The 12,500-nt window shown below is 40.0% G+C and overlaps 1 protein-coding gene across 5 annotated transcripts in view; it reads right to left on the minus strand.

The window, feature by feature from the left end:
• LOC136835500 (homeobox protein dve-1-like) overlaps positions 1-12,500 on the minus strand; it is a 420,692-nt gene that overhangs the window by 47,014 nt on the left and 361,178 nt on the right. For all 5 annotated transcript variants that reach the window (XM_067099084.1, XM_067099086.1, XM_067099085.1 and 2 more), the window contains one exon: positions 11,707-11,833. In XM_067099084.1, coding sequence (XP_066955185.1) covers positions 11,707-11,833 — 127 coding nt within the window. The remainder of the gene's footprint in view (positions 1-11,706; positions 11,834-12,500) is intronic.

Here is a 12,500-nt window from a genome sequence, read left to right on the forward strand (position 1 = left end):
ACTCGGACCGGTATTTTTAAGCAGATTGTTTTATTAAAAAATCTAAATTTCTAGATAATATCATTAAAATGTAATGGAATATAGAGTTTAGGCCAAACGCCAAACACTGGGACCTATGGGGTCATTCAGCGCTGGAAAGAAAACTGAGAGTAAGTAGGTTTAAAAGGTGTAACAGGAGGAAAACCTCGCAGTTGCTTTGTGATATAATTGTTAGGGGAGGTTGGATAGTATATGAATGGAGGTACAGTAAAAGGAATGAAAGGGGTTAAAGCTAGGGGCCGAAGGAACGCTGCAAAGAATCTTTAACAATGCCTACAGTGCACCCCATGAGATGCACTGATGGCACTGCCCCCCTAAGGGGATAATATTATTGCATACATATCACTGAGGACCTGTTTATTTATATTAGTCTCATATGGTCATTAGATTTTGATATTATTACTATTATTGGGTGACAGAAAGTAAGTACAGCTTAGTTTTACCAGACCACTGAACTGATTAACAGCTCTCCTTGGGCTGGTCCGAAGGATTAGACTTATTTTACGTGGCTAAGAACCAATTGGTTACCTAGCAACGGCATCTACAGCTTAGAGTGGAATCCGAACCACATTATAGCGAGAAATGAATTTCTATCACCAGAAATAAATTCCTCTAATTCTTCATTAGCCGGCCGGAGACTCGAACGCCACAACCCTACCGACTCGCCCAACGAGGAACTATTATGGAGTGACAGAACACGTCGACATGAAAACCACTAGGAGAACGGTAAAACCAACGCAAGCCCAACATTTAAAACTGCAGAGTGACATTGCAAAAAATAAAACGCTTAAAAAAAAACTCCGCAACGGCAGAAAAAAGAGCAGCAAAGAAGCGTGGAGTACCGCGGTTTTTTAAGAAAACGCGACCTTTTTTTTTACCCGAACATATTTTCACCTTTGATAAAAAAAAACGACATCGGCTTCCATAACTTTATACTTGAGGAGACAACGCGCTTCGGAAACGGGGGGCGTCGCGCACCCGGGGACAACCAAAGAACGATTGAATTTGGGATTTTGTCCCGTGGGTCCGTGGCCGAGTGGTCTGTCGACCCTCTCGATGCCACGCCAGGATACGTGACTAAATGGCTGGAAGAAGTTTACAAAATATACCTGGAGCAAGTTATGCTGCTGTTGTTACTGTCATCACTATTACCACAGCAAGATTACTGCTGTTATTACTGTCATCACTATTACCACAGCAAGATTACTACTGCTATTACTAACATCACTATTACAAAATCAAGATTACTACTGTTATTACTATTATAATTATTACCAGAGCAAGATTACTACTATTGTTACTGTCATCATTATTACCAAAGCCAGATTACTACTGTTATTTTACTATTATAATTATTAGTAGAGCAAGATTACAACTGTTGTTACTATCACCATTATTACCAGAGCAATATTACTACTATCATTGCTATCAATACTACAAGTCATAAGCACATTACATTTCTTCGGATCAAACAAAATGACGGAAATACAATGAGCACTAGTGAAAAAGTTACACAGGATTCTGTAACTGAAATCTGAGAACCAAGCTCTTAATCAGTTTCACCAAGAAGAAGAATTCACACGCCAGGATACGTGACTAAATGGTTGGAAAAAAATTTACAAAATGTGCCCGGAGCAATAATATTACCACCATTACTATTAACATTACAAGTCATAACCACAATACATTTCTTTGGGAAAGAACAAAATGAAATCATTGCTATGAGCACTAACGAAAAAGTTCATGGGATTCTGCAACTGAAAACTGACAACCATGTTCCTAAGCATTTTCACAAAGAAGCAGAATTCAGGTTCCAATTGATGTTAGACCAAGGCAAGAATAGTCCCAAAGAAGGAACAGTGATTCTAATCACGAACACAAAACGACAGAGAGAATAAACTTAACTATCGGGCATCAATGTTATCAAAGACATTATTATTGAGCTAAGTTTGTTTTGCGTTGCAAAAGTCATGAATAAACAGTGAACATAGACAAGCCAGGTGTCAGAACGGAAGACAAGGACAAATATAGGAAAAACTGACCGGGAGAGAGAGAGAGAGAGAGAGAGAGAGAGAGAGAGAGAGAGAGAGAATTATTTGTCACAGGTTAGCGTCCCACCGGCAAAGGTCTTCACCTGCCAGAAATAAATTTACATGCACGTACAAACACCCTCTCTCTCTCTCTCTCTCTCTCTCTCTCTCTCTCTCTATATATATATATATATATATATATATATACACACATATATATGTATATATAATATATATATATATATATATATATATATATATATATATATATATATATATATATATATATATATATATATATATATATATATATATATATATATATATAAAATTTACACACGCAACACGCACACACACACCTATATATAAATAAACATACAAACAAAGGCAAGCTTTATCATAACATTTAATCTGAATGACTTATGGTGCGAATGACAATAAAAAAAACAAAACATTATAAAAAAAAAAAGGAAACGGAATAGAATGGAAAAAAAAAACACAAATCAAGAAAACAGCTACAACAAAGGACCAGGTATACCACCAACACCAACCAGCTACTGAGGGTCAGCCACAAAACCCCTACCGAATTTACCCCCCTAAACGTCTATTTTCTTTAACAAGCGACAAAACAAGAAAACAGGCCAAAAAAAAAAAAAAACTCTTTTCGAAATGAAATGTGAAATTAAAAGTCATTCACTGCAGAGGAAAACTGAATAAATATATCATGGGGAGCTGGGCAGAGCACACACTCCAATATCTACATATGGGCGTGGTAAGTGGATAGAGTATCTGCATATGGAAACAATAAGCTGCTCTTAATTCATGCGCGATCTAAATTCAAAACATATGTAATTACACAGGCGACGGAAGCGACTGCTTGCACAGATCTGGCTGCTGCGGAGGCGCGCCGGCGCGCTGGGCGAGTTTCCGTACGCATTGCGTTGACTTACGCAGATACACGTATGCCGGCGACCGAAAAAGCAAAAAAAAAAAAAAAAAAAAAGAACACACATGCACATGCATGCACAAACATCACACACAAACACGCTCGCCCAGGCTGACAATTCTCCTCTCGGCTCTATGCCGTTTTTATCTTTGCCTTTCGGAATGTGCAAACACAAACAAAAACCCTTTAACAAAGAATTAGGAAAAAAATGAAAAAGTATTCGAAACCCCTCTTTTGCCCTCATCCCAAAAATCATCCGTAAACAAAAAATGCTTGAAGGGGTAAAAGAGGCGGAAAGATGATATACACAAAATAAGAGACACGCACTGAGAGAGAGAGAGAGAGAGAGAGAGAGAGAGAGAGAGAGAGAGAGAGAGAGAGAGAGAGAGAAACAAGGGGGGGAAAAAAAACGACAGAAACAACATCGAATATCTTTCTTATAACAAACAAAAGCTCGCTGGCATAAAAAAAAAAGATAAAAAAAACTCTATAATACTTTAAGCTATGAACTATGTTTGCGGGAGCAGCTAGACGAATACAGCCAGATTTATTCGGCGATTTTTTCTGCGATATATTCAGCCCATCCAGGGGAAATAAATAAATAAATAAAATAACAAAAAAAAAAAAAGAATATATACATAGGTCTAGTTTTATATACACAACAGGCAGCAGCGCTTAATCGCATTAAGCCTATGAGATTTTAAATGTTTCTCAAAATATAAGTCAATACACAGAAAGCCTTCCTTTCTATTACCTTAAATATCGATAAACAATAGAATTCCGGTCCGCACTCCAAAGGGCTCCTGAAATGTTTTAAAATGTTCTGCTAAAATGCTCGGCGACTCTTTCGGAAATCCTTCGCCGATTTTCAAGTAAACAGCGAATCCAAAACTTTTGCAAATGTAAATAGAAAAATGTTACATACAATTCAAATGGGAATATAAAACTATTATCCGTTACGTGTTCGCTACACGCTCTCTTCCTTCCTGCCTCCTCTCTCTCTCTCTCTCTCTCTCTCTCTCTCTCTCTCTCTCTCTCTCGCTTCGTTCTTTCAACTCTTGATTTCTACTGGGTTTTGTTCTATTTCTTTCAAAATAATCTATCTCATTCTCTAATTCATTTATTTTTTTATATCAATTATATGTTTCTTACCGTGATATTTTTCACACGCTAAAGAAACCATAAATATTACAAGACTTGTAAATAGGTTAATTATTTCTAAATGTTTTTTTTTTTTTTCGTTGACCAGCTTATTCGTCAGTTAATACCTAAACGCTTTCTCTCTCTCTCTCTCTCTCTCTCTCTCTCTCTCATTCATTTATTCTTTATATCATTCGTATATTTCTTACAGAGATATTTTTCACACGTCACATGAAATCAGTACTTAATACAAGACTTGTGAATATTTTAATTATCTCTCTCTCTCTCTCATTCATTTATTCTCTTTATATCATTCGTCTATTTCTTACAGAGATACTTTTCACACGCCACATGAAAGCAGTATTTCATACAAGACTTGTGAATATCTTAATTATCTCTCTCTCTCTCTCTCTCTCTCTCTCTCTCTCTCTCTCTCTCTCTCTCTCTCTTTATTTCTATTTTTCATACCAATTACTACGTGTCTTTCCCGTTCGTAAGGTAATGTCCGTAACATCGACCTCCTCAGTCTCTGCTCCCGATAATGTTTACGTCATTTTTTGACGCGACATCGAACGCCATTTTATTTGATTTTTTTTTTTATTTGACATCTGAATGTCATCTGGGTGGGATGATGACGTTATCAATCCCTTATTTTCCTTTCGGGTGCAAAGCCTCTCTTTTCTCTCGCCTCGTAAATTGTGCTTGCCTCTGTCGTCTGTCTCTCTCTCTTTGCGTCTCTGCTTCTGTTTATCCGTCATTTACCTTTATCTCTCCTCCGTTCGGCTGCCTTCCCTGCCTGTCTGTCTGTCTGTCCGTTTTTACTGTGGCTTGTCTCTCTCTCTCTCTCTCTCTCTCTCTCTCTCTCAGTTTCATCAGATTTCTTTATGAACACTTTCTCATTCTCTCCGTTTATCTGCTTGTCCGTAAGTCTATTTTTATCGTGGCTTGTGTCCATTCATTCTCTCTCTCTCTCTCTCTCTCTCTCTCTCTCTCTCTCTCTCTCCGTTTATATGCCGCTTTTATGTACACACACACACACACACTCTCTCTACGCTCAGTCTATATTCTGGTTAATATCATCTAGACTTAGCTCTCTCTCTCTCTCTCTCTCTCTCTCTCTCTCTCTCTCTCACGCTCGCTTTATCCTTTCATCCTCCTGTGAATCTCTGCATGGGTGTGATAACCGATCAAGTTTCAATCGTTTATTATTTTGCTGCGCTAATCTGATTGGCTGTCCGACCGGGGGTGGGGGGGAGGGATAGAGAGTTGGGATTGTGAACGCTATTCGAAATCCCACCTTTTTATTAAGTTTCCAGCGATATAAACCGTAGTTCTCGGGCACGCTCTTTCCATCCCGCCCCCAAAAAATGGTCAAAAGCTTTTCGGGAAAGAGAGGGAGGGGGAGAGGGGGGAGGGGGAGGAGGGAAAAAAAGAGAAAGAAAGGGAGAAAGGAAAGTGTGCAAAAATGCCCCCTACTAAAGAAAGGAGTCGTATAGAGATATATAAATGCTAGAGATAAAGGAGAGAGAGAGAGAGAGAGAGAGAGAGAGAGAGAGAGAGAGAGAGAGAGAGAGAGAGAGCCGGAGGAAAGAAAAAGGAGCGAGAGAAAGAAAAGTAGATATAAAAATGCTCCCGAAGAGAAAGCAGAATCATAGAGATGTATAAATGTTGAGATAAAAATATAAAAAAAAAAACAGAGACGCCGAGAGAGAGAGAGAGAGAGAGAGAGAGAGAGAGAGAGAGAGAGAGAGAGAGAGAGAGAGAGAGAGAGAGAGAAGTATAAACATACAAAAATTCTCCCGAAGAGAAAGCAGAATCGCAAAGATTTATAAATGCTAAGGGACAAAAACATCGGAAAAAAAGACACCGAAAGAGCGAGAAAGAGAGAGAGAGAGAGAGGGAAGGAGAGAGAGAGAAAGAGAGAAAGAGAGAGAGAACACAAAACGAAGTTTCTGAAAACGCTCGCGCACCCGCCATCTGGGGGCCGAGCGTGTAGGGTTTCGCGGATTAGATCCCGCTTCGTGACGCAACGTGGGATTGTAGCCTTTATACTTGGGATTAAGTCCGACGGTATGTGGATTACCATTCTTCTACTGATTCACTGGCTCGAATTCAAGTGCGATTTAAAATCTTTTTCTTGATGTTCGCCTCTCCCTCTCTCTCTCTCTCTCTCTCTCTCTCTCTCTCTCTCTCTCTCTCTCTACCACTTCCCTCCACCCGAAACCATCATCATCATCCCACCCCACAACACACCAATACAATCACCGCCACCCCCTTCCCCTTTCATCCTCCTCTCCCTCTACCCCCACTACTTTTACTGCCCTTAACCATACTCGCTGTTCTTAACTGGCTTTAAGTGTACCTTCAAAGGGGGGGAAAGTCGGGTGGGGTGTTAGACCCTCCCCCAAAACAAACAGAAACAAGCAAACAAACAAAAAGTAAAAAGACTAAACTTTTCCCACAAAGAAAGTATAAAAAAGAAATCGACAGAAATCGATCAATTCCTTGAAATCAAAGACACAGCAAATTGAGTAACTCCAAAGTGGGAAAATGGCAAAGAAAATGATTGAATGGGGATAGATCTTCATAAATCTAAATACTACTGGAGCTGTGTGTGTGGTGGCGTGGAGTCTTGGTAGGGAGGAGGAGGAGGAGGAGGAGGAGGAGGAGGAGGAGGAGGAGGAGGAGGAGGAGGAGGAAGGAGCGAGCGAAATCCGTTCGGTGATGATTCCTTTACTATAGAAATGAATGCGATATACACAAATGATGATAACATATTAATGCTTTTCTCTCTCTCCGGGTCTGTCTCACTGAGAGAGAGAGAGAGAGAGAGAGAGAGAGAGAGAGAGAGAGAGAGAGAGAGAGAGAGAGGACGGAAAAGGAGGGAGGGAGAAGGATGAAGGTAAGAGGGTGGAGGATTGGAAATGAAGGAAAGAAGGGCGGGAGTGATAGATGGAGGATTGTGGGGGTGGGGGGGAGTGTGGAGTCGGGGAAATATGAAGGAAGAGGAGGGAGGGGATATAAACTCAGGAAGGGGGAGGGATAGGACGAAGGAAAAGGGGTAGGGGAGGGGAAGGATGAAAAGGATGGAAGGGGAGTTGGTGGGGAGGGGGGGTGGGGGTGAGGGACGCACGGCGCTTTGATACGAGTCTTCCTACGACTTGTGGATGACTTCATGCTCACCAAGCTAATGCTCAGCTTAGCACTCTCACAGGATTATCTTTGCGGGAAAGCTTTATTTCTCGCCTCTCCTCCTCCTCCTCCTCCTCCTCCCCCCTTCTCCATGCACATCATAAAGGCGGGCGCCCACTCACACGTCACACGAATACACTCGAACGCATAAATATAATAATCATTCGGGGAGGCTTTGTTCGTGTGGACAATTATGACGGCAAATATTGTTTCTGAGAGAGAGAGAGAGAGAGAGAGAGAGAGAGAGAGAGAGAGAGAGAGAGAATTGCAACAACTTCATCTCATGCTTGGGATATTCGCGATCTGTCCATTTGCAATACCTGAAGAAATGGTTAAACTCTGGTATGAAAACTGAGTTAAAAAAAAAAAAAAGGCGGGTGAATCTTAAAACTTGAACTGGAAAACCTGAGGAAATTTTTGAGTTGAAAAAAATCATAACTATGAATTCGGCCGCAAGGACAACCGAATTCCGCTCAAATGAAAATGACAAGTATTCAGCGGTAGCAAATAACATATGCAATGCATTTTTCAAGTGCTGTCAGAATGTGTTTTACAAAACTCACGAGCAAATAAAGTGACGTAACTTCCTTAGCCGGTCAAAGTGCCACAGCGCCTCATAAACCAATAAGCGTGCTAGCACTTCACGAATCAGCGTGTGACGGAACAGAGTTCACTGACACGAAGGGATGTCATATCAGACATTGGAAGTAACTGAAGTCACTTGCTTCGCCTAAATATTTTTGAAGTCATTACTCTATTTCGAGGTCCCCGTAGGGGGTAGCGCCGTCAATAGCCATTACTTAAGGTTCTTTGCAATGTGCCTTCGGCCCCTAGCTGCAACCCTTTTCGTTCCTTTTACTGTACCTCCTTTCATATCCCCTTTCTTCCATCTTATTCTTCACCCTCTCCTAAGAATTGATTCATAGTGCAACTGCGAGGTTTTCCTCCTGTTACACCTTTCAAACCTTTTACTCTCAATTTCCATTTCAGCGCTGAATGACCTCATAGGTCCCAGGGCTTGGCCTTTGGCCTAAATTGTATATTCAATTCGTTCAATGCTCTATTTTGATAAAATGGGCACACCTGGATGAGAACGAAGCATGCATGTGTGAAGGACAGGGGGTATGTCGAAGTTAGAAAAGTTATCGAGAATTAGCAAAGGAAAGATGCCAGTATACCCAATAACTAAGGGTACATTAATAATCTATACCAAGACGCGCGTGCGCGCTAACTCGCCCACGAAAGATATTTTTCCATAAAACATTTCTTCAGGACACGATGTATTTTCAGATTTAATGAAAGAAATGTATCTTTACTTCTATTAATTGCCATCAAAACACGTCAAAGCTACATTAACCGTAAGAGAAAATTACGCAATGTATCGCTAAAAAAAAAAAAAAACAACCCCCAGGCTGTTATAACAGCACACATGCAGCAAAGGAAAGTCGTTTTCATTGTATGGCCAGCAGAGTTCTTTCAAATTGCTTCAAACGAAAACCAACATAAAAAAAATATATATAAAAAATAAAAAAAAAGGAGGGATCAAAATAAAGTCTAAAACGTGAGGGCGAGCTCGGCAATCCCGCTCGCATTTTCGCCTGCCGAGTAATTCGGTTAGTGGACTCTCTTCAATTAACCCTACGGAAGTAATACCCCTATTTTCACTACCGGGCAGCCAAATAGGAACCTACCGACGCGACGCCGCCCCTATAGCTAGCTGGCGGGCGGGAGGGAGAACAACGTTTTCCAGACACAGGTGTGTGTTATTTATGGCCGGCGCGGGCCTAGTTAGCACTCTCGGATATTTCGGAAAATGAAGGGAATTAAACCACTATCCAGGTCGTAAGCCTCCCTCTCTATCTGCCAACAGTATGGTCTATCGTAATTCATCGATCACGCCCTGATCCTCCGGAATCTGGCAAAAATTTCACCTGGGGCGCTTCATAGACTTGACTCGCTGTTTTCCATCACGCGGGTCCCAGCAGCGAAAATATTCCGGATCTGGTCACTTTGTGCGCCGATTCCGTCCGCTTTCGGATTTCCTCTGTGGAGAGCTTGCTTGCTGTGCTTGTTAGCTTGGGAGAGAGAGAGAGAGAGAGAGAGAGAGAGAGAGAGAGAGAGAGATGTATGTAAAAGTGCCGAAAATAGACCTAGGTACGTAACACCTCTGGAATATCTTTTCCTTTCTATATCTTTTCTTACATTATTGTCATACACTCCAGTTCGTTTCGAATCTTTTCACTATGACAATAGCGTATGTATGTGTGTATGTCTGTATGTATGTATGTATGTATGAATGTGTGAATGTATGGCTTAAAAATGCATACATAATTAGAAAAACACAACTGGGTCCTAGGAATATCCAGTTTTCATAACTCTTAAAGTTTTCGTAACATACAACACTAAATTACAACCCTGATTCCTTACTCTACTGAAAATAAAAACAAAAAAGAATTGAAAATCAAAATGTTAATATCGAACCTTCAATATTTCAGTCTATGGGAACCTTCTGTCAAATCTGATTATCAAATAATTTTACTACTTGGTGTTACTAAGGTGAAAGAAAAGTGCGTATTTCGATTCTACGTTGGTTTACGCGTAATTAACGTTGCAAGTAACGATACTACTACTACTACTACTATCACTAAGCGTGTACATCGGGGTACCTGAATCGTTACTTATATGAAAGGCATGCTACCATTAACTGAAGCCACTGCAAATGTATCACTGAATTAACAGATTCAAACATACCCACTCCCATCTCCTCCCACTACAACACACGCACACGCACACACACACACACACACACACACACACATATATATATATATATATATATATATATATATATATATATATATATATATATATATATATATATATATATATGACGTGGAAAAAATAATACATTACTGTAAAAAGGAATCATTCTTCCAACACATAACATCTGTTTAGGCCGTTCTTGCGCATGTACCAGTTATCATAAAAGATATTCTGAAGCCTTTGAATAAAGCAAACGGGTTTTAGCATATTTTCATTTCAACAGTAAACATAGTATTCCGTGCTTTCGTGCACGTAAACAGAAGGTAATTCGCCTTGCTATTTACACGCGAAGCAGAAATGCAGACATTTCTGCTCTTAGAACAAAGGAAATATGACATCCTGCGCATACTATGATCAGTGGCCTCCTGCTTGTAATGAGCGAATATTATCACGCGTCCTTTCTGCTTGAACCCACAAGCATTCTGCGTATACCTGCGTAACCTGAGATGGCTAATCGTCAACAAGCAGAATACCACCTGGCGCTCTCTATCCCACTATAAGAACGGTATATTCTTCTAACACCTGATACATGAATTCTACTGCGGATTATCTCCCGTACGGCGAACTCGCGAATTATAATGAATTAACGTCAGATTCCCTGCCTCTCTACACGAGGAAGACACTTAAGGCCTGACTTTCATCCCGAGATTAAGGGATTTCCCTTACGTCTCCTCGTGGCGTTTTTGAGAACCTGAACCGGTCAGTAGTAACACTAACTCTCTCCGGAGCTTGACAAAAGATGGCAGGACTAAAATGTCCTTTTTCCCGGCTTCCTGTATTTGGGCAAGATTAAAAAAAAAAAAAGTCTGATTCTTCACTGGATAATCAATGGCCTTATTTATTTTATCTTCCACTAACAAACAAAATTGGCATCAGTCAGACCGTAGTTCACTAGAGACATACAACATCAATTAGTTTTTGACACTGACAGGCAGAGGCATAAATTTGTGTTGCAAGTTTATGCTGGCCTAGACAAACTATTTAATTAAGGTTAACATTACTATGGAAAGTGGGTCGAAGGCGTATTCAATAAACAGGGGGAACTATTGTATGTATATATATATATATATTATATATATATATATATATATATATATATATATATATATATATATAAATTTCTGACTCACATCAGGATCGAACCCAGGTATTTCAATTGAAAGACGAAACGGCGCCAACCAAGCCACACAAGTCTCATCTTTCAACTGAAGACCTGGGTTCGGTCCTGATGTAAGTCGGAAATTTATTTCTGTATCACACGTGATTGTGTGTTGATTATTTTTATCTATCTATGTATACATATATATATATATACGTGTGTGTGTCTGTGTGTGTATTAAAAGAAAGCTGTTTTAAAAAGTAGCCTGTATTCATAACCCCCCCGTAAAAAAATAACCCAAAAGAACCCAATACAAGATCCCACAACAAATAAAAAAAAAAAAGGCCTAAAGACTAGGATATCCTAAAGCCTTCTGCCCGAAGCACGAACCATCCTCTGGCAAGACGGACACAAACCGTAGGATCGAAACCACCTACCTGTAGATCCTCACATGCAAAGTGGCCAGAGGAGCGACGTCGCACAGGACCTCGGCCACCGTCTTGTCCTCAGTTTCGGGGATGTGCTCGAGGGGCAGAGGCCGCCAGTTGCGTAACTGCAGCAGACCTGAGGTGGAGAAGGAGAGAGAGAGAGACTGAGATGGGTAAAAAATTCGTATGGGGTAAGATACACACATTCGGCTGCATGAGTATTAAGCAGGAGAGCGTCTTGCCATAAAGGACATCTCATGTTTATTTTATGGGTATTCGGTGTTAACATTACTATTTTATTTGTTCCTTTATTTACCTCCCTTCACTTGTCGTTTGTTATATCTTTTCACAGTTTACGATTTTTTTTATAATGGAATCTGCGTCCAGCACGTATAACGGTATGATAATGATGCAAATGCTAATTACTTTCGTAATAATGCCGTAAATGAAGATATTGTTAAAAGAACTTTGTTCGCTAATCTCAAAAACACGGTATACTTCAATAGCTGGTTATTTTTAAATGTCCGCAAAAGTATTCAGTGGTAAACCTGATGCCTCTCAAATACAAAAGAGAAAGATAATTTTGTTCTTTCATGGATTACTATTAAGGAAAGTTTCATCACAAGTTATCAAAACAGAATTATAAAATATATTCGAAGAACATCATAATCGGTTAAGGCAATGGTTCTTAACCAGGGGTGCTGGTGCGAAGCCGGTTCCTAAGGGGTGCGAGGATGCCTATGAATAATCAAAGTAAAACATATTTTTATATACGCATGTTATTTTTTCTGCAAAAAAATGGA

Source organism: Macrobrachium rosenbergii, chromosome 55, assembly GCF_040412425.1.
Source record: "Macrobrachium rosenbergii isolate ZJJX-2024 chromosome 55, ASM4041242v1, whole genome shotgun sequence".
In the NCBI taxonomy this organism is placed as follows: Eukaryota; Metazoa; Arthropoda; class Malacostraca; order Decapoda; family Palaemonidae; genus Macrobrachium; species Macrobrachium rosenbergii.